General features: G+C 43.4%; 2 protein-coding genes across 7 annotated transcripts in view; one reads left to right on the top strand and one right to left on the bottom strand.

Annotated features, from left to right (window-relative positions):
• Positions 1-4,434, bottom strand: part of HDX (highly divergent homeobox) — an 84,193-nt gene extending 79,759 nt beyond the window's left edge. The window contains exon 1 of one of the 3 annotated variants that reach the window (XM_084640108.1): positions 4,325-4,434. The gene's annotated coding sequence lies outside the window, so the exon portion shown is untranslated. The remainder of the gene's footprint in view (positions 1-4,324) is intronic. The other 2 variants (XM_084640110.1, XM_084640109.1) reach the window with 2 other exon arrangements.
• A 217-nt stretch (positions 4,435-4,651) lies between these two features.
• On the top strand, positions 4,652-21,782 carry LOC311526751 (uncharacterized protein). 4 transcript variants are annotated; one of them, XM_084640111.1, is made up of 5 exons: positions 4,652-5,254; positions 5,401-5,470; positions 8,637-8,826; positions 20,261-20,579; positions 21,255-21,782. In XM_084640111.1, exons 1-5 carry the CDS (start codon positions 5,228-5,230, stop codon positions 21,306-21,308), a joined length of 660 nt encoding a protein of 219 aa, XP_084496237.1. In that variant the 5' UTR covers positions 4,652-5,227; the 3' UTR covers positions 21,309-21,782. The 4 variants fall into 4 exon arrangements, 1 of the variants encoding a protein (XP_084496237.1); XR_014713120.1 differs by lacking the exons at positions 4,652-5,254; positions 5,401-5,470; positions 8,637-8,826 and adding an exon at positions 15,182-17,682 and having other exon boundaries at positions 19,373-20,579; XR_014713121.1 differs by lacking the exons at positions 4,652-5,254; positions 5,401-5,470; positions 8,637-8,826 and adding an exon at positions 17,324-17,682 and having other exon boundaries at positions 19,875-20,579.
• Positions 21,783-22,298: the final 516 nt, after the last annotated feature.

Raw genomic sequence — 22,298 nt, 5'->3', positions numbered from 1 at the left:
TGCTCCTAGGCAGAGGCAGCTCTACGTGCTGTCACCACCCCAAGCACTAGGTCCGCAGCTCCCATTGGCTGGGAACTGCAGCCAATGGGAACTGCGGGGATGGTGCCTGCAGGCGGAGGCTGCGGGCAGAGGTGCCTGATGCACCTCCGCCTATGAGCAGCTGGGACAAGTCATTGCTTGTGGGGAGCCGCTGAAGTGAGTGCCTCCTGGATCCAGCACCCAGCTCCCCCTCCCGCGCCCCAACCCGCTGCCCTAAGCCCCCTCCTGCACCCAAACTACCTCCCAGAGCCCTTGCCTCGCACACCCTCCTGCGCCACAACCTCCAGCCCCACACCCCCTCCCACATCTAAACTCCCTCTCTCTTAGTTAACCGGCATTTTTCACTTACTAGCACCCACCATTCCCCCAACATGCTGGATAAAACAGCTTTTACTGTATATTGACATCCTTTTTCACTACCTAAAGTACTCACTGTGTAATAGGCTACAGCAGTGGTTCTCAAACTTTTGTACTGGTGACCCCTTTCACATTGCAATCCTCTGCGTGTGACCCCCCTTATAAATTAAAAACACTTTTTATATATTTAACACCATTATAAATGCTGGAGGCAAAGCGGGGTTTGGGGTGGAGGCTGACAGCTCACAACCCCCCCATGTAATAAACTTGCAACCTCCTGAGGGGTCCCAACCCCCAGTTTGAGAACCCCTGGGCTACAGTCATTGAATTACCAGCACTTTAACTTTTAGAACTCAATCCTTTATTGAAGCTGAGCAATGTTTCTATGTGTGGATCCAACTAGAGTTGGCCCCAATTCTGCTAACACTTATGCATGTGCTTTACTTTACTCTTGAAAGTTCTAATGACATCAACTGGATTAGTCACCTGCTTGAAGTTAAGCTTGTACATAAGTGCACTATTGTTGCCTACTTCATAAAACTACGATACTCCAAGCAAGCAAGGAACAATTAACTACAATTGCTCCAAAGGGGCGGGTTGTTTTAAAAGGTCACCATCAGAAAAGGTCTGCCTAAAATTTGGGTTTTATAAAAGTTCTAAAAGACAATTTACTAAATATGGATATCAACAGAATTTTTTCCATGAAAAGTGTTTTGAATAATACTACCAGAAGTCAGTAAGTTCTCATGGTAGACTAGCCTGTTTTCGTTTCCAAGCCAAGAGAAATGCAAAAAAACATAGTAAGAAGTATCCTGCAGACACTTAGGCAAATGCTTAAGTTTAAGCATGAGTAGTCCCATTATGTCCAGTAGGCGTATTCAAGCTATGTACATGCTTAAATCTTAGCAGGATCAGGGCCCATATGATATATCCAAGTCAATCATGAATAGTGTGGAGAAAGTGAATAAGTGTTATTTACTCCTTCACACAACACAAGAATCAGGGTCATCCAATGAAATTAATAGGCAGCAGGTCTAAAACAAACAAAAGGAAGTATTTCTTCCCACAACCCAGAGTCAACCTGTGGCACTCATTGCCAGGGTATGTTGTAAAGGCCAAAACTATAATGTGGTTCAAAAAAGAATTAGATAAGTTCATGGAGGAGGTCCATCAATAGCTATTAGCCAAGACGGTCAGAGATGCAACTCCATACTCTGTGTCCCTAGCCTCTGACTGCCAGAAGTGGATGGGGTGGGGGGGGGAGTGGATGACAGGGGATGGATCACGTGATGATTGCCTGTTCTGTTCATGCCCTCTGAAGCACCTGGTACTGGCCACTGTTGGAAGACAGGATACTGAGCTGGGTGGATCATTGGTCTAATCCAATAAGGCCATTCTTACTTTACTCACTACTCAAAATAGGCGTTGTACTCGTGTGCAAAGCAAAAAGTAATTGGGTCTTAGTTTACTGTATCTGCAGAATTAACACTACTTGCAAATAATTTAAAGGAGCACATGGGAAGATAGTGCTATAAACATTTTAAGAGTCTGAGCGTGCTCCATGGGCAACTAACTGCTAGGAGCCACAAAACAGGATCTTCATTTAGAAACACTAATAAATATAAAGATTTACCTTCAGCCTCTGCAACAAAGTGTTCGTAAAAAAAAAAAAATAGGTAATTAATAGCAAATCTGATCAAAATATTTTAAAGTAAATCTTGCTTGACAAAACAGGTTTTTCTTTAGACCTGCATCTTGCAACAATTTGAACATATCCATAACTTTACACACGAGTATTCCTTCTAAAGCAAATACAGTACTCAGACATTTCACACCTCATCTACACAGGGAATTTTACAAGCACAGTTATACAGTAATAGCTCATGTGGTCGCTCAATTCCTTATGTAGATTGTGCATATTCTTAACTCATTACAGTATCAAGGGCCTTATTAAACAGAGTGACATATCTCAGGCTTCTGGGATGCAGCATGAAGCAATTTTCTTTATCCACTGCATATTGATGCTCCTAAACCAAGGCTCACACCATCAGCACTGAGCACCACCTCAAAACACAAGCTGGAAGACTTGCATGCCACCCACCATCTCCCTTCACCAGCAAATACCCAAGGGCTAAATTTCAGAGTAGCAGCCGTGTTAGTCTGTATCCGCAAAAAGAAAAGAAGTACTTGTGGCACCTTAGAGACTAACAAATTTATTAGAGCAAAGGCTTTCGTGAGCTACAGCTCACTTCATCGGATGCATACAGTGGACAATATAGTGGGGAGATTTTATATACAGAGAGAACATGAAACAATGGGTGTTACCATACAGACTGTAACAAGAGTGATCAGGAAAGGTGAGCTATTACCAGCAGCAGAGTGAGGGGCGGGGGGGGGGGAACCTTTTGTAGTAATAATCAAGGTGGGCCATTTCCAGCAGTTGACAAGAACAGTAGGAGGGGAAATAAATAAGGCGAAATCATTTTACTTTGTGCAATTGACCCATCCACTCCCAGTCTCTATTCAAGCCTAAGTTAATTGTTTCCAGTTTGCAAATTAATTCCAATTCAGCAGTCTCTCGTTGGAGTCTGTTTTTGAAGTTTTTTTGTTGAAGAATTGCCACTTTTAGGTCTGTAATCGAATGACCAAAGAGATTGAAGCGTTCTCCAAGTGGTTTTTGAATGTTATAATTACTGATGTCTGATTTGTGTCCACTTATTCTTTTACGTAGAAACTGTCCAGTTTGGCCAATGTATATGGCAGAGGGGCACTGCTGGCACATGATGGCATATATCACATTGGTAGATGCGCAGGTGAATGAGCCTCTGAGAGTGTGACTGATGTGATTCGGCCCTATGATGGTGTCCCCTGAATAGATATGTGGACACACTTGGCAACGGGCTTTGTTGCAAGGATAGGTTCCTGGGTTAGTGGTTTTGTTGTGTGGCTGCTGCTGAGTATTTGCTTCAGGTTGGGGGGCTGTCTATAAGCAAGGACTGCCCTGTCTCCTAAGATCTGTGAGAGTGTCACAACAGCAGCAATAGGAGCAATGTTATTTGCCCAATCTCTCCTCCTCCACCACCACTACCCCGCCTTCTGCGGATACTCTCTTACACCTCAAGTAGAGCACATAGCACCTCCACAACCCCTCTTGCCCCAAGACAAGGGAGAATGAGCTTTGAATTATTTTCTTGCCACCCCCCCATCATGCCCACAGCTTCACCCCACTGCGTAGGCTGCCATGCTACCAGCAATGAGTATTTATACTACCGAGCCAGGAAAGGGGATCCAGGCAGGATGGACACCCACAATCCCAGCCCACGCACCCAACCCTGCCACTAGGAGATTGCAGCTAGAAAGCGTCACTGAGTCCTAACAGCCCACATATGGCACATCAAGGAGCCTTCATTGCGCATGCGCAAGATTTTCCAAAGACTTAAAGACGCCCTAACTGTGAAAACGCCCATGGACCAGCTACTAAGACGCAGTAACGTGCGAGCGCGCAGAGCTGCAATCTGCGCCTCGCACTCCGACCGGACAAAGTCAGAAATCACTCAAGTGACTGTGAATACGCACGCGCACTCACTCCAGCAGAGCTCAACAGCCGCAGAGCATGCGCAGCTGCCAGCCCATACAGAACACATCGGTAGTACACATGCGCACTTCCTTCGCAACGGCGGACGGGGCTAGCCAGCATCTGCCGCAGCAGAACCGAGCCGTAGTGCGCATGCGTGCCTGAGTTTGCTTTGCGAGCACCAGCCCAAGCGGCTGCCCTCCCCCACATCCAGGCCCCCAGCCAAGGGGCATCTTCCCCAGTCCCAGCCAAGGCTGGCTACCCTGCCTGCCCAGGCTGAGCGCTTCAGCGCTTCCCCTCCCTCCTTGGGGCTCGCACACATACCCCGCCCCCCGCGGACAGTGCCGGACTTACCGTGCTCTGCGGGGCGGGCGGAGTTGGTCCGGGGGGCTCCGGATTCAGCCGGTTTCGGCTGGGTCGGTCCCGGCGTCACACAATGAAATCAGCGCCTCCGATCATTAATTCTCATCATGATCGTGACGTCAGCGCAGACAGCGGCCAATGGCAGCCTAAGATCAGCGCCGGCCGGGACAGTCCTTGCCCCCGCCCCTCCCGCCAGGGGGAGCGCCTGGTACAGAGAACAGCCCGCCTGAGGTGGGAGGGGAGGCCAGTACAAGGAACAGCCGCGCTGCTGCGATGGGTGGGTGCCTGCCTCAGGAAACAGCCCCGCCCAACTCGGGATCGGAGCGCGAGGCCCAGGGAAGAGGCGGGGCACAGACGGGCGGAAGGCGGCGGGAGTCGTCTGCCTCCTCCCCAGCCTACGGGGGCCGGGCTGCGCCCCTCGCCTCCTTGTGGGAACGCCGCTGGCCCACAGCGCGCCCTGCTGCGCCCCTTGGGGAGGGGGCGGGCTCTTCCTCCCGCCTGCCTGCCTGCCGGCCGCGGCCGCTCCCGCGCAACCTGTGCTCAGCTGCGCTCATCACAGCGGGCCAGCGGCGGTTTGGCCGGCGTGCTGCTGCCGCCTTCGCCGCGCGCGAGCGCGAGCCCGAGCCCGGCCGGCATTGCCCTCGCCCCCCTCCCCTGCCAGGGAGCCGCCCCGCTTCCGCCGCGCGGCGCTGGTGATGGGTGGGGCAGGATCGAAGTGTTTCACGCGCAGAGGCGAGCGGGGCCCGGCCTCCTGGGCCATGGGCAGGACTGGCTGCCTTGCAGCGCTCTCGGCCCTGCTTGGCTTGGGAGAGGAGCCTTGCACGGTGGCCATGGTGGCCATTCCTCCCTTGTCAGGCCCGGGGCTCCCAATGCCGCCTTTTGCTGAGGGTAGTCATGGCATGCGGACTCTTCCGTGGGGCAGTAAGTTCTCCTGGGAGGGCTGGCTCAGTCATTGGAGTCTGAAATAGCTGGGCTTTCCTAACGACTCCTTTGCCTTCTAGCAGGGGCAGCTGACCCCTTCCTCCACAGAGAGAAGTCTGCTATGATGTTTTGTTTGTATCTTTCAGGTGAGACGCAACGTCAAAGCCCTGCCTGCTTTATGTGGGCATCAAAAGTCTTGGGGTACTTCTCGCACAAGTGAAGTGTTTTGTCTCACTATTTTCAGCCACCCCACCGCTTAAGGTTTCTACTGTTGTTAAGGTGGTGTTTCACCATCCCTGAGGTGGCTGTATTACCGTGCTGTATTCATATAAACCCTGAACCTGCAAAGAGCCACACTGATGCAGACCCTCACCTTCACCTGAAGACCCACTGAAATGACAGGAACACACTGCAGTCAATGAGACCACACATAAACATGAGGCACCATACCAACTCATCTGTTTGCAGGATTGGGGCTAGAGAAAAATAGTTAGAATCATTGACGGTCATGTAAAATTATTATTTGCTGCTTATATCGCAGCAGCACCCAGAAGCCCCAGTTGGGATTAGGGGCCTATTGTGCAGATTCAGACAGATACAAGCTCCTTGCTTCAAGAGCTTACATTCTAAGACTCCCGATCCTAAAGAGATTTTTGCAGGGGCTTAACTTTATGCACATGAATAGTACCAATAACTTTCATTGGAGTACTTGGGCATAAAACTTTGCAGTAATGGTGGCCAAAGAAAGCACGTGTTATATGTAGGGTCAGTGTAATAGGGATACAAGTAATGTGCATCAATAGTGTAAAGTGGCAGATTTGCATGTAGATTACAAATTTAGGTTTCAGAGCGGTAGCCATGTTAGTCTATATCAGCAAAAAGAACGAGGAGTACTTGTGGCACCTTAGAGACTAACAAATTTATTTGAGCATAAGCTTTCGTGGGCTAAAGCCCATTTCAATTTATGGTCAAATAAATTTGTTAAGAACAAGGAGTACTTGTGGCACCTTAGAGACTAACAAATTTATTTGACCATAAATTGAAATGGGCTTTAGCCCACGAAAGCTTATGCTCAAATAAATTTGTTAGTCTCTAAGGTGCCACAAGTACTCCTCGTTCTTATTACAAATTTAGAGATCATACACATTCAGAATTTATTTTTAGTGCATGTTAGTGAAAATGTTTTTAAGTACTCGGCTACAATGTATAAAACAATATTCATATAAAGGAAAAATATTTCCAGATTTGTGCAAGCTGTAATAGTCTAAATTGAGAGAGATTAAATATCTTATTGGAACACACATTGAAAAATCGTAAAATATATTTTAAAAACTGTCTTGCAATGTATCCAGAATAAGGGATCTTCTCATAAAGGGACAAAGCTGCATCTCAGAGTGGGTTCAATTCTGTACTTGTTACACAGGCAAAACTAATTTAATGGAAGTTTTGCCTCTGAGGGCTGCAGGACTGAGTTCATATTGATTTTTCTGTGGGGTCTCAAATGAACAACTATTATATAGCTCCTAAAATAACTAATTTTTGATGAACCCTTCAACATCTAGCAAAATTTTAAAAGGGATGAACCCATACAGAATTCTTTTATATGGAATGGAGAGTCTACATGGTCTTTCTTGTTTGTTTGTTTTTTTACTGTATGATTGAGTCCTTTAAGCTAGTAAAATATTTTGCTGTTTTAATGTATATTTCTAGAAGATGTAATAACCCATGCATCAGAACTCAACATTTCAGATGGCCTAAACTGGGACCTAGAATATAATTAATCATCTCTATACCCTTTTCTTAGGGTTAAATGGAGTTTTCTGCTTGTGTAAGCAGAGGGAACTGTTATCCAGTATATAGCTTTTCTCCCACAGGAGAGAGAGATTTGTAGATTTTACTTTATTGTGAACTGCTGGAAGGTTTTTCAGTTGCTGTAAGATTATTCTGTGCTTTAGCCTTTCAGAGACCTTTACACAAAATCAGTAATTTTAAATCCATTAAACACAGATGCAAAAAAATACTGACAATATACCTAAATGCGTAGACTGTTGGTGCTTCATCAGTTGAGACTGAGCCGATCACAACATGTCTTCCAATCTTCTCTCGCTCTGGCCATTCTTCCCCATGCTTGTTCATATCTCCTTGTTAGGAAGTCAGCCCACATCTTTGAAGGCCGACCGCGTGGCCATTTCTGTTCTTGCGGATACCACTCAGATATAGCTGCGGTCCATCTGTTGTCGCTGAGTCAGGCCACGTGTCCCGCCCACCACATTTTGCTGAGCCTGCTTTCAACAACAATATACCTAAATATAACTTTTATAAATTTAATCCTGTTTGAGAGAAACAAAATTTCATTTTAATGAGATTATAAAACACACACACAAAAATTATGCAACAGGCAGTACAAGGCTATGTGTGATGTAAGCATTTTTATGTGTGGAAAATTCAAATGATTTTCTACTAGTTTTTTCTTTTGTGAGGATAATGAGAATATTTCCTACTGTGATATAATAAGATAATATGCCATCTACTGGCAAACCATGTAATATCTTAGTTGCATAAATTTAAACAGTGATTTTGAGATTTTTCAACTATATTTTCATGCTACCTGAAGTTTTTCAAAGTATAATTTTACTATTTCTAATCACAAGTTTTTGGCATATGTACTGAACACTTTGGCATACATTTGCTTGAGCACAAAATATCTTTCTAGCGGTATTAAAATACGTCTCTTTCAATTGTTCAGCAAAAATAACTCTCCCATTAGTGTTATAAGTTAAGCTTCTGTAAGAAGTTCCATCATGTCTTCCTTCAAATCGCTCCTCCAGACACATCTTTTCTGCAACACCTATAGGGAATTAGCCAATGAATAAAGCCTAGTTGAGGAGCGGATAGGAATAGCAGCATTCACTTTATTTTATTTATTTATAATTTCAAGAGCCAGATTTTCCAGTCCCCCCAATATCATTTTGTTCTACATACACTTACACAGCATAAAGAGAACCTAAAGTTCCTGAAGATTCCCATTGGGAAATTCCCCCTGTTCATTGTGCATTTCTGCTGGGATAAAACTGGTGGTGGTTCTGCTGCTTCCTACACCAGAACCATCCCCCTGTGTAAGGGAACAGGGTAGGCATAGTAGGAGAGGAAATGAGAGGGGGCATGATAAGCAAAAGCTCCACTATAGCTAATTCTCATCTGGCGTAAGGTACCTGAAGAACCTCATGGCATCTGCAGATGAGAATCAGAGAGCTTGGACTGGCTCCCTGAAAGCCTTCCTTCTCCATTGAAACCAGACAGAGAATCAAGCCCCAAATGTATATAATTGTATATGATTATATCTCCCCCCCCCCCTTTTTTTGTATGTCATTTGTTTTCTTAGGTCCAGATCCTATACTATTCTGGGCTGGCAACCAATGCAGAAGGGATCGATTTAGTGGGTCTACTAAAGACCTACTAAAATGGTGGCAGAGCACTCTCCGGTCAACCCTGGTACTCCAGCTCTCCAAGAAGAGTAAGGGAAGTCGACCAGAGAGCATCTCCTGTCGACACAGCGCAGTGAAGACACCAGGGTAAGTTGACCTAAGCTACATCAACTCCAGCTACGTTATTCGTGCAGCTGGAGTAGCATAACTTAGGTTGATTTACTTCTGTAGTGAAGACAAGCCTTCAGTGTAGACTTCACAGCCAAAGATTCTGATCCTGCAAACAATTATTCATATACTTAATTTTACATGTTCCCTTTGGAAGAAAAGGATTCCTCTCATGCTTAAAATTAACGACATCTGTGTTTGCAGGTGGAGGGTCTGGATTACAAATGCTTAGAGGCAGGGATCATGTCTTTCTATGTGGTGATACAGTGTCAAACACAAAAGGGCCCCAATTTGATTGGGGCTCTCGGTACTACTGCAGTATAATTATTAAAACATAATAATATTCCCCATTCTTTCTAGAGGTTTGGATCTGAGTTGTAGAAATTCACTACACGTTTGGCATACCAATCTACGTCCAAAGTTTGAAGTCATTTCATTCAAAAGTTGTTTGTTTGGTCTTTGTTTTGAGAAGGACATCTTCTATTATTTTAAAATCTTTATAAGGTGTTTGACAATATACATTTAATTCTCTCCTCCTTTAATAGTTAAAATATTTATTTGAATATCTTTTGCAAAAGCACAATAGCACCTCTTCCCGACCTCTACTTCCCTTAATGTGTAGCGAGAACACTTTTCATGTCATTTTCACAAACTGTGGTCAAGTGTTATACCTGGATCTTGATCCTATGCTAGCCAAAGGAACTACCTGATTGCAGAAGAAAGGGAGGTACTAGTTAGGAAGAGGACACTAAGATGCTCCTATATTCTTCAGCTACCAAAATTCTATTAAGGAAACATTTACCCCTTTAAATATAGCTTTAAACTAAACCCTGGTAAAGAGAATAGTTTAGGAGTGTGAGAATTCATTCCCAGCTTGGAGGGCTGGAGTTCAGATATATGCCCCCTCCAATTTCATGTATTCTGGATAGAATAAGGTCCTTTTCTTTTCCTGACAATTTGATAATCACTCCCAAATTCTATTGGCCCTAGAAAATCTCAGCTTGGTTGGCAGGATGGCACACAAGCATATGTTGTTCAGCTATCTGAATGGAAAGAGGATATAGTTAGAGAAAACAGCCAGTAGGCGGACAATATAATTATTCACTTCTGCAGCGCTCTCCATTTGAGGATTTCAAAGTTGTGTACAAACTTTAATTAAGACTTATAACAAGCTTGTCACCTTATTTATGTCCATACATTTTGTATATAATAATCCTTAATCTTTTATGCTGCTGCTGCTTTCCCTTTATATATTCCCCTTCCTTCTCCAGTGAGCTTTTAACACTTGCTATGATAAAAATAAATAAAACAACCCCCATAAAAACCTCTACACTTGAGGACATCACAGAAAACTTTGTCTGGGAATTCCTTGTGCTGAGCCAGAGAGTCAAGACTCCAAATTTTGACACATTGCCTCTCTTATTATCTGAGGACAGGGGAACCACAATGGTTTTTAAATGCGTCATATTATATAAACATTACCATGGCTTTCTGCTTTGGAATGATACAATATCTCTTAAATTCCCTGAAGAAGAAGATGATACAACGTTCTTGGATTAAAATACTCTTCCTTAATACAGAATGAAACATGTCAAAGGTCCTTTTCTGTTCTGGACTGAGAATAGGTTCACAGCTGCTATTTCTATACTTTGTATCAAATAACCAGAAAAAAAAAATATATATATATATGTATAAAAAAATACGTTAATATGCACACTTGTGGCCACATTAAAAAAAAAAAGTAGTTTACAGTAGTAGAAGTTTGCCTAGATATACAAGTTCATGATGGAGCTGAAGCTTAAGAGGTCTGTATTCAATAAGTGGAATGGAAAAGTGTAAAGGGGAGGGATGGTAAAGAAGAAAAAAGGATCAGTGAATTTTTAAAATTAATTGTGGTAATTTTTTTTCTTTCACTGTAGACAGTCCATGGGGTTTGTTTTACAGTGTAGAAAAGCAAACCGAGACGCATAGACTATGAGGGAGAGAAGGTAGGTGAAGGGGAATTAATAGTAAAAGCTACCTATCACGAAAGCCTTGGGACATCCTTGAAGCTAGCAGCTATATATCATGATTTTTGTTTTGAACTTTAGCTTGATGTTTTGGACAAAAATGCATATGTAAATATACACAGTGCGCTTGGTTGCTTAAGACAGGAGCTGAGTGACTTACTCCAAAGGACTGTTTATACTATTTACTCACGTCCCTGGTACTGCCTTTCATGGGAACATAAGCCCACTGTGACTAACTGTATTCCTTATTGTGACGCAGACATGCTCTGGTAGGTGTGTTACATCTGTGTCTGACCATTTTCTTGATATTACACTGAAGGGGTTAATACCGTGTGTTCTCTGCTGAGAGCTAAGAACTAGCTGGTTGTCACACTTACTGTAAGATGTTTGTACGTGAAACAATTTTAGAGTTACATAATATGTAGGATATTATTTTCCAAAACTGGAAGTGAAACTTACCACCTGAGGCAGAGGAGTCCCAGAGTTAACCCAGGTTTCAGAGTAACAGCCGTGTTAGTCTGTATTCGCAAAAAGAAAAGGAGTACTTGTGGCACCTTAGAGATTAACCAATTTATTTGAGCATAAGCTTTCGTGAGCTACAGCTCACTTCATCGGATGCAAAAGTCAGCACTGAGAAGGAGGGATGTCCTTTGCTTGCTGTTTGGACCAGGTGGAGACTTGAGCATTTACAAAAACACACACCCCAGGAGAGCTCTCTGAAGAGGAGCCCCCCACCTTAGCTAAAAGACAATGCCAATGTATCAGAGCAGAAGCAGTGGGCCAAGTTGTGATCCTTTACAGGTGGAGATTCTCTGTCATGGGGGTAGCTCATGAAAGGGGGATCCCAGCTCTCTGGGCTGGGCAAGTGCTGCAAGGACTAATCTTTGGGTGAGAAATACCCTATTAGACTAAGAAGTAACTTGTTTATAAGTATAGGCTATAGATTGTCTTACATTTTTGTTTTACTTGCAACCTTATGTTTCAAAACCATTATATTTGCCTTAATTTGAATCTCTAACTCAAGCTCTGTTAAATAATCTTCAGTTTGGTTTTACTATAGGCACATCTAAATGCCTTATGCTAAGGAGAGTGCTGAAGAGAGGTGAAACCAGGGGACAGGCATGCACTGCTTCCACAGAGGCTGCAGATCAGTACATTGCAGGTGTCCAGAAGATAAAGTAGCATGTATGCATTGCTAACCTGCTTAGAGAAAGAGGCGGGGTTGTGGATCTCAGAGCTGCATGCCTGAATTTCTAGTAGCCAGAGGCTGGAGCATGGATAGGACTTGCTCCTGCTGTTAGCAGGTGGTAGTGATTGCCCTTGGCACCTCAGCTAGTCCCAGAATGTGTCTCACTTATTACATGAGATGAAATATCTGTTCTTCTATTCCATCCAAACCATACACTTGCCAATTTATTATAGCACAGCTAGGTGAGGAGAAGTTGGAAAGAGTAAAGGTTGTCTAGTGATTAATGGCACTAGTCTAGGATGTGGGTTCAGTTCCCTGTTCTGCCACAGACTTCCTGTGTAATCTTGAGCAAGTCATTTAGCCCCTTGGTGCCTCAGTTTGTCATATATAAAATGGGGATAATAGCCCTACCTGTAGGAGGATAAATACATAGAAGGTTGAGATGCTCAGGTACTGTTTCTACCGACTTGTGTCTCCGACATAAATAGATACAGTAGCGATTTGGAAGATATGTATTAGGTCACTGAGCCCATTGGCTTGTAAGGGTATGGTCCTGAAAGAGAGAATTTTAAAGTAATGGCAAAAAACTACATCTCTTTTCCAAATGTTGGCACTTGCCCACCTTTTTCTCAAAGTAATTAGTAGTGCTGGGCTTCTGCTAGATGCCTCTTTTCTCTGAAGTTTCAGATAGCCCAAGTATCAAGAAAATTCCCTTTTCATCTCTGTTTGGCTAAGATAGTATGCCAATTCTTTCTAGATGGAGGCCTAGCCACCATCATCAATGCCTTTGTTATCTTAAAGCGATGCCCACTCCAACTTACTCTATCTGGGACTAACTTTGATGTACTTAAAAGCTTCAGGTAGTGTAGAATGTAGCTGTCTGCCTTTTAGGTAGGACAGATCAAAAGGATCATGTTGCTTCTTTGCTGTATATTCTACACTGCCTGCCAATTCACTTCTGGATGAAATTCAAGTAACTTTCTACTGTCTGTAAGCCTTAAAAGGGTCCCAGTTACTTCACAGACCAGCTCTTTTCCAGAATGCCACCATGACAAGGGTACTCAGAAAGAATTGTTTTAGCTGTCTATTCCAAGGTTGAAACACATAGTAGGCAACATTGGATACATTTGCCTCCAGAGCATGACCTCTCTGAAAAAACGTGATGCTGAACCTGGATACATTTACAATAAAAGGCTAAACATATCACCTTGTTCAGAGTTTCGCACCTCAAATGACTATATGGGTCTTGGAATCTCAGGGCACTTATTGTTCAAGTTGCCATTTGCCATCTATAATGTTTGCTAGGGAGCTGGACCAGCTACTGTGGAAGTTTAGGAAGTTATATTAAAGATCTTTATGGAACCCTTTAGTATTGTGAAATGCACCCATACCACGATACTGAGCATCCTTGAAATTAAAAATAAATAATATCAGTTAACAGTGTAATGCCTAACTTTGATCTTTTTGTAGAGTTTAAGGCCAGAAAGGACCATTAGACCATCTAATACGACCTCCTATACAGGATACCCCTATACTAAGCCCAAAGACTTTAGACTAAAGCATTTCAATAGTCAGGGGACTAAACTATGTGTCACAAGTAGAAAGCTTGTGACCAAGCTGCCCCAAACTGCAATGGCAGGGAATTGATTAGGTGAGGCATACTCAGAGGATCTCAGCAGATGAACCATGCCCCAAGTTACAAAGGAAGGCAAAAAAAAGGGGGGGGGGTCCCTGCCAATTTGTCCTGGAGCACATTCCGTCTCAACCCCAAATCCAGTAATCAGTATGAGCATTAAAGCAAGACACACCAGCCATGTATCTAGAAAGAAGATTCTCTGTATCACCTTAGCAAACTGTTCCATCTGGTCTGGTGTCACATCTCTAGCTGTGGCCAATCACTGATGCTTCAGAGGAAGGTTTAAAAAAAAATGCCAGAACACATCTAGTTAATTGTGCATCGGGGAAAAAAAAATCCTTTCTGACCCCTGTAGGTAACCTGCTGAAGCCCTGAAGCATAAAGATGTAATTTTTCTCATGATCTTAAATGCAGAGCTGAAAGTTTTCTGAGCATGTTGAGGGTAATGCAGACAAGTACAATATTTTCCAAATGTTCTAATTACAAAACCCCCAGTTATTATAAAATATTACTTAAGTAATAATAATAACAACAACAACAACAAGTAGCTACTTGGATCTAAGAACACAACTTGTCCCAATATTCCCCTGTCTCACAATCTTTTGCCTAGTGTAAAACAACCCTTCATCAATAATTCTTATCCCACCTGACTTATACTGTCCTTTCAGACTTACCCTTGCCCTCTGAAATTTGTAAGATAAGTACATGCAAAGGTCAAAATAACATTATGAGAAGGTTTTAAAATCCAGTTTCTTATTCAAGGGTTCAGTTTTCAATAATCTCATAAGCATATGTTATTTTGACCTTTGCATATAATTTTGCAAAAGTATTGGGGAGTGACTCTGGGCAAACAGAACAGCTGTTAGGCAGTTGTGCCTCAGGGACCCCTTGGTGACAGCTGGCAGATGGCACATAGGTGTATAGGGTTTTATAGGGATCCCCAAGGTTTGATATCTGCATAACAGTTTACCAAAGGGTGGCATGTGAAGTCTCTACCAGGAGCCAGTTCCCACTGATTATCATAATCAGTTGCAAAATGTACAGATAATATTAAGGAGTTATGTATGTATGTTGAATATTATGTTCTTAAGGTCTTGGTGTTAAGGCAGGTCACCAAGAAGTGATGTACCTCGGAGATGTTCCTTTCAGGGAAGAAGTAACCACCTAATCCCTGGCTTGGCCATTTGTGTATTGTATGCCTATTTGCATACTGAGCCAAGTGAGAATTGACAGATTACAAAATCTCCAAGAAGGGAAATCTACAGGAAGAAACAAACAGCAGGGGGTGTCCTGTTTATGAGCAAAGATAAAGAACTGATCTGGTACATCTTGCAGAGTAATGAGACACACTGAATCCATCATCTAGGAGGCAAACTGACAGCATCCATGTCTCATGAAAGAAAGATCAGAGCCCGTCTGGCTGTAAAGCACTGCAAGCATTTTGGGTGAGCAATACTTTATTAGACATGTGAGTATCTTGTTACGTAAGTCAAGACTCTGGAATGAATGTTATAATTTGATTTTCTGTATAACCATTTGTTTCCAATACTTCTACTTGCACCTCTATGCTTTGTTAAACAAATATTTTTTTTCACTATAAACAAGTCAGGGTGCTGTGAGTTAAGCAAAGCAGTGATCTGAGGTGTACTGCTTTTTTGGAAGCAGTGGATTAGTAAAAACAGAGTGTGCCGTTGAACTAGGGGTTAAACATTCCAGGGAGATGCTTAGGGGGCTCCAGATTTGGAGTGTGCCTATTGCTAACCTGTAGAGTAACAGCAGTCCTATGAGGGCTAGAAGGGAGTACTTGTATTGTCTGAGGCTGATGGAGTTGGGGAGCTGACCCACAGCAGGATCAGACAAGGCTTCCTCAAGCTAAGGGCAGGTGGTAAGGAAGTGCCTCACAATGTTCCAGCATTCAATAATGTCTCTGAAATAGCTTTTAATAGTGTCTCTGAAATAGCAATTAAAGTATGTTATACTGAGACAGGAAGTGTTAGCCAGGATTTGGGGTTTATTCCTTGTTTTCTTAGTGAAGAATTCAATCCAATATTTAGATGCAAATGTCTAGCTTCCTAAAGTTTGGGACAAGTTTTAGACACTAAGTTTTGGCTTCTCCCCATATAAAGACCAGAGAGATTTGCAAAATTTTAATCTAACTCAGTTTGGTTTTCAAACATCTCAAAAATATAGGGGGATATGGATTCATGGCCTTACTTCAGGGGCTCCTCTGTTATGTGGCTCACAAAGGGATCTTTAACTTCCACCTAGACAGCTATCAGAGATGGACGGAGAGGAACTCAGTTTAGTATCTTACCTGAAAATCTGAACAACTAACGGTGCACTCCATTGTACTACAGAAGAGCTTTGCTTGTTTTCCACATAATTTATACTTGAGGCCAAAGTTTTAAGTGCATATACCACATTTGAACAGGCAAACAGACATTTGCATGTATAGAATGGATTGTCAACTGCTTGAGTGCATATTGAATATTGGTATTGACAATCACATGTGTAATCGTTCAAATGCAGAATTCATAGACATCAGGTCTAGACAATTTTACTCACTGCTTGAGTAAATTGTTTGTGTACATTCAATTATAATAATTCATATGGACCAAGATAAGGTCCACGCTGCCAAGATTTAGGAATACAGTAGAGACCTTGTGATTGGTTTCATCTAATAATTTTTGATAGAAAGCCCACACAAATCCACTAATCACCCAAAAAGATTTTAGGGCACAGTAGTAACACATACATTCATTATGAGAATGCTTGGTAAAGGTGTCTCAGCTCACCTTGGACAACTTCAACAATTACTGAAATAAACAGAACCAGAAAAAGGACAGTAGTTGGTATTTGGAAAGGGCACACTCATAATTATATACTCTAGTCATGTCTTTCTAACATAATAGTGAAAATACAGCAGTACTTGGTAGCTCAGAGCATAAAATAGATGAGTGGTAGGAAGCTGATCAGAATCTTGAGTTTTACAAACAGAAAATAATCTATTTGGTATAATCTGGGGGAAAGAATAATCAATCTCCTTCTATAAATGTCCAAAAGCCAAAGCTATTACAACAAACAAGAAATGCATCCCAGCAAGCCTCATGCCTGATGTATTTGCCTTGGAGCACCTGCATTACTGTAATTGTCTGGGCTTCATAATTAATGAGAACTGTTGGAACATATCAAAACCCCCAAGCTTCAGCTTCCACTGACTGATATAGCTAACTTCCAACTCAGGAAACACAAAGATGGACAGCACAGTATTGGTAAGCAGTTGTGTATTAGATGATCACATTGCAATTTTGGAGGACATTCCGTTTACTAGCCCAAAATACATGGTTGTGCAAGAGCAAACATAAAAAAAACAGACAAAATCATTTGAGATTCTAGAAAGCTCTTTGTTTTTGTTGACTAATGTAAAACAGGACATTGAAATAAGCAAATGGGAAATAGTAACTGTTGGTTCGGTAGGCAAAGAATAAAACATGAAAATAACTTCTTTAATTAACTTTGGCCTCAGATGCTATGTATATACAGGTTTCAGAGTAGCAGCCATGTTAGTCTGTATCCACAAAAAGAACAGGAGTACTTGTGGCACCTTAGAGACTAACAAATTTATTTGAGCATAAGCTCACGAAAGTTTATGCTCAAATAAATTTGTTAGTCTCTAAGGTGCCACAAGTACTCCTGTTCTTTTTATATATGGACAGGATCTCTAGCTGTGGTTGAGATTAAGTTAATGCAGCTGAGGAAGATGGGGGTGGGGCACAAAGCTGGCTTCGTGATTTATTTGTGGCTTCCTGATTCTGGAGTTCAGGGGACTGAATCATCCTCCAGCTTGACTGTGAGCAGCCTCAGACTGCACATTTGCTGAATTGCTAAGCATTAATGTTTTAAGGCACTTTATTTAAGATAAATATTTGTAAGTGAACATACTCTGTTTTTTGTTTGCAGTCTTGCTGTAGCCATGTTGGTCCCATGATAAGAGAGATAAGGTGGGTGAGGCAATATCATTTACTGACCCAACTTCTGTTGGTGAGAGAGACAAGCTTTCAAACTTGCACAGAGCTCTTCTTCAGGTCGGGGAAAGGTACTGAGGGCAGGTCTACACTTAAAACACTGCATAGGCATAGCTGCACTGAGCGACGTAGTTATACCATAGGTTTCAGAGTAGCAGCCATGTTAATCTGTATTCGCAAAAAGAAAAAGGAGTACTTGTGGCACCTTAGAGACTAACAAATTTATTTGAGCATAAGCTTTTGTGAGCTACAGCTCACTTCATCGGATGCATAGTAACTCTGTAGTGTAGACCACAGCTTAGAGCAGTGGTTCTCAACCTGTGGCCCAATCAGCATACCGCTGTGGTCCATGTGACATCCTCAGGGCCATACAGGTAGTATATGTAGCCTGTGGAGGGGGCCCACATTACACCGAGAGCTGCATATGCAGCGTACAATGGTAAATAGGTTTAGAACCACTGGTTTAGAATGTCATGGCTAAATACAAGATGGACCAGATTGTTAAACATAGGGAGTTCATTTTGAATGGTCTCTTGTACTGTGTTAAGTGGGCAGTTAACACTTTCTGCAGTCGTAGGACAAAGGAGGGTAAGTGGGTTACAGACCTTTCTAATGAGCTATAAATCCAGTGTCTTTACTGTCTGTGATTTTTAGTATCTAACAACGTTATGATTTAAGGTCCCAGGCTCATCTTTTGAAAGTGTTGTGCAGATTTCCTTTGAGGATGAGGACTGGGGAGTCAGCTATGGTGTTATGGAGGTGAGGGTGTTTATCATCCTAGCCGTGGACATATGTCTCTATTGGTGCAAAAACTACCCCAGGCATACCAAGAAATCTTATCTACAGCCAGGCATTCAGATACCACAGAATATGCTCCAAAGAGAAAGTCCTTAACACACTTAAAATCACCTCCAGCAAATAAGGACACACCACCAGAGAAGTAGATCACATCATGGAATGGGCCACCCAAGTACCCTGAGAGAGTATTAATATGGCGCAAAAAAATCAAACCTCCAACTGCACGCCCCTTGTCACCTGCCACCCCTCACTGCAACCCCAAAGGGGTATCATTAAACAATTACAACCAATGGGACCACCTCCTGAAAGAAATCTTTCCTGAACCCCCTCCTTTTCTGGCCTTGAAACAACTCCTGAACTCTGGAGCTTATTCCGATGATGAGCTTGTCCACAGACCAGGACACACATAAAGCAGCACTGAAGCCAATCCTAACAAAAGAAGCAAAACCTGCAGACATATCTCCACTGCTATGATGATCAATATCCCTTCACAATACACCTTTCAAGATCCATGGGTCCTATACATGTTTATCACCACATATGTCATCATCATCCAGTGCACTAAATTCCCCAACAGCATGGGTGTAACCGGACAATGGCTGCATTCTCAAATGAACACAGAAAAATGATAAAAGTCAAAAACACCATGTGACCCAGGAGCAAACACTTTTCACAAAAAAAAATCACTCCATATCACACCTCTCAGGCCTCATTCCCAAAGGAAATCTGAACACAACCTTCAAAAAACCTGCCTACATTTACAATTTTGCTAGATACTAAAAATCATCGACTCAGTAAAGATATTGGATTTATGGCTCATTACAATGATCTGTAATCCACTAACCTCCTCTTTGTCCTATAACTGCAGGAGTATTAACTGACCACTTCACCTTGAATGATCTCTTGCAATATGTGTTAATTCCTGTTGTATCCTGGCAGCAGACAGTACAGTAGGTCTGCAAACCAGAGTCATTGAACAACCGCTTCCGCTGCAACTCTGCTCGGCTGCTCTTGTCTCGCAATACCATGGCAAGTGTTTTTTTTTGCCGCCTTATCTGTGCTAGCCTCTGGGACGGAGATGCTAGTATCCGCGTTGAAACATTTTCAGCTGTGGGAGGAAAAAAAGGGAGATTAAAACTGGAAAAGACACATTGGCCATTTAAAAGGAGGAGCTGTGTTTTCGGGTTAACGTGCAGCACAAACCCAACTAACCCCCCCACACATACCCAATTCTCTGGGATGATCACTTCATCCCTCCCCCCACCGTGTGGCTAACAGTGGGGATGATTTCTTTTCCGTCATAGGCAAACAGCCCAGCAGGAACGGCCACCTCTGATGTCCCCTTAATAAAATTCCCCTATTTCAACCAGGTGACCATGAATGAAATCACTCTCCTGAGGATAACACAGAAAGCTAAAGAACAGATGTTGCTTGAATGCCAGCAAACACCAGGACTGCACGCTGCCATGCTTTCTTATGTAATGATTCCAGACTACGTGCTACTGGCCTGCCGTGGTAAAGTGTCCTACCATGGAGGACGCAATAAGGCTGCCCTCCCCAGAAACCTTTTGCAAAGGCTTTGGGAGTACCTCCAGGACAGCTTCATTGAGCTGTCCCTGGAGGATTTCCGCTCCATCTCCAGACACGTTAACAGACTTTTCCAGTAGCTGTACTGGCTGCAAATGCATCCCAAGTCTTCAGGGCAAATTAAACATTAAACACACTTGCTCTTAAACTGTGTATTATATTTACAAAGGTACCATAAGGCGAGGGAGGCAAACCATCACTCCGGTGCTGCACCTAAGACTTGCCAGTTCTATAAGGAGCTGGACACTATCCTCGCTGGTGACCCCAGCTCCACTGCCAAGAGCCCCGTGGACACTTTGGTGGGCCTGGAGGCAGCGGAAAGAGGACCTAACCTGGAGGGTGAAGTCATTGATGAAGAGGTGGAGTTAGATGATGATATGGAACTCCCAGTGGGGCAGGCAGCCAGGAACTGTTCACCGCTATGGAGGTGTCTAGCTAGTCTCGGCAGCTGCTCTCTGGGGAACAAGAAGCAGGAGAGGAGATGCCTGGTAAGTGGCTGTGGTTTACGTAGTGCGGAGGTGCTTTCAGGTATAGAAATGAACATGGCTGGCTGTGTTTCTGTGTGCTGGACATTCCCCTGTGTAGCTAATCAGTATGGTGGAACAGGGCGTTGATGCATACAGAGATCTCATGGGAATCCTCCAGAGAGATCTCCAGGAAAGTTTCCTGGAGGTACTCGGAAATCCTCTGCCGAAGGTTCCTTGGCAGAGCTGCTTTGTTCCTTCTCCAATTGTAGGAAATTTTCCTCGCGCCGTTCAGCAATCACTTGTGCAGGTAACAAAGCGGCACACAGGCGAGCAGCATAGGGACCAGGGCGGAAGCCACAAGAGTGTAGTAGATGTACCTTTGCTTCCCTGCTTACCCTTAAGCAGTGAGATATCTGCTGCAATGACCCCCGCCTGTGGAAAAGTGTGGGAGAATTTTAGAATTTTTTCCCTAGTGGGCTGTACCGCAACCCTTGCAGAGTACTCTTTTCCCCATGTAGAGCGCCCTCATCCCCAGCCACCACTCACCATGCTTTGGGTGTTCGCAGAAATGTGTGCTTGCCAAAGGTCAGTGAGAAAGTGATAGTTATGTTACAAAAGGTGTACTTTGCTGAAATGTTTCAATGTTGTGCATGAACTTAATCATGCTTCTGTGCATTGTTCCTTCTACTTCGGCAGATGTGGCTTTCAGGAACACCCCACACACACCAGCCGAACGTCTCCACCAGATAAGAAAGTGTCCAAGACACAGCAAAGAAGACATGTTCCGGGAGGTACTGCACTTCTCCAGTGCAGAGAAAAGGAAACATAAGGAGCGGAGGGAAGCCGAAAATCAGAACAGAAAAGAAAATCAGGAGTTTAAGGACGCTACTGAGTGGATGATTAAAGTCATGGGGGAGCAAAAGCAGATGCTGAAGTCCGTAATAATACTGCAGACTGAGCAAATGCGTCCCCATCCTTCCCTGCAGCACATTCAGAACTCTTTTCCATGCCTCTCCAAACTCCGCCCACACTGTGCTTTCCACTTTCCGGGACTTCTTTGTTTCCCCTTCACTCGACCCCCTCAGACAACTTTCAAAATGATAGCTGGACCTACACACAGCTCTGAAAGTCTGCTCTTCCCTGGTACCTCCTTTCCCACCAAGCATATTTGGGGTGGGGGGGAGGAGTTTCTTGTGCAATAAAAACAAAGTTTTTGAATGGTAACATCTTTATTTGTGTCTTACAAACTGAGATAGCAGGCACTACCAATACATACACAGGCAGTTTAATCATCTGCTTATGGGAATGTAAGGCCCAAAACGTCGTCATTGCTCCCTAGGAAAACTATATGTAATGTAACATTGCAGCACCCATCACAGAGAGAAACATTACTGGTTCTCATTTTCAGAGTGTTGCCTCAAAGCCTCCCTGATTCAAATTGCCCCCCTCTGGGCCCCTCTGATAGCCCTGGTATCTGGCTGCTCTAAATCAGCAGCCAAGCAGTCTGTCTCAACACTCCACCCCTGAGTAAACCTTTCACCCTTAGCCTCACAAAAATTATGCAACATACAGTACACGGCTATGACCATGGGAATATTATCCTCACTGAGGTCTAACCTGCCACAAAGGCATTGCCAGCATACCTTTAATCTGCCAAAGGCACATTCCACTGTCATGCGGCATCTACCAAGCCTGTTGTTGAACTGCTTCTTACTGCCATCCAGGTTTCCCATGTAAAGT

The sequence above is a fragment of the Lepidochelys olivacea genome (genome assembly GCF_965140295.1).
Source record: "Lepidochelys olivacea isolate rLepOli2 genome assembly, chromosome: 9".
NCBI lineage: Eukaryota > Metazoa > Chordata > Testudines > Cheloniidae > Lepidochelys > Lepidochelys olivacea.
This window is presented reverse-complemented; position numbering and strand designations above follow the sequence as displayed.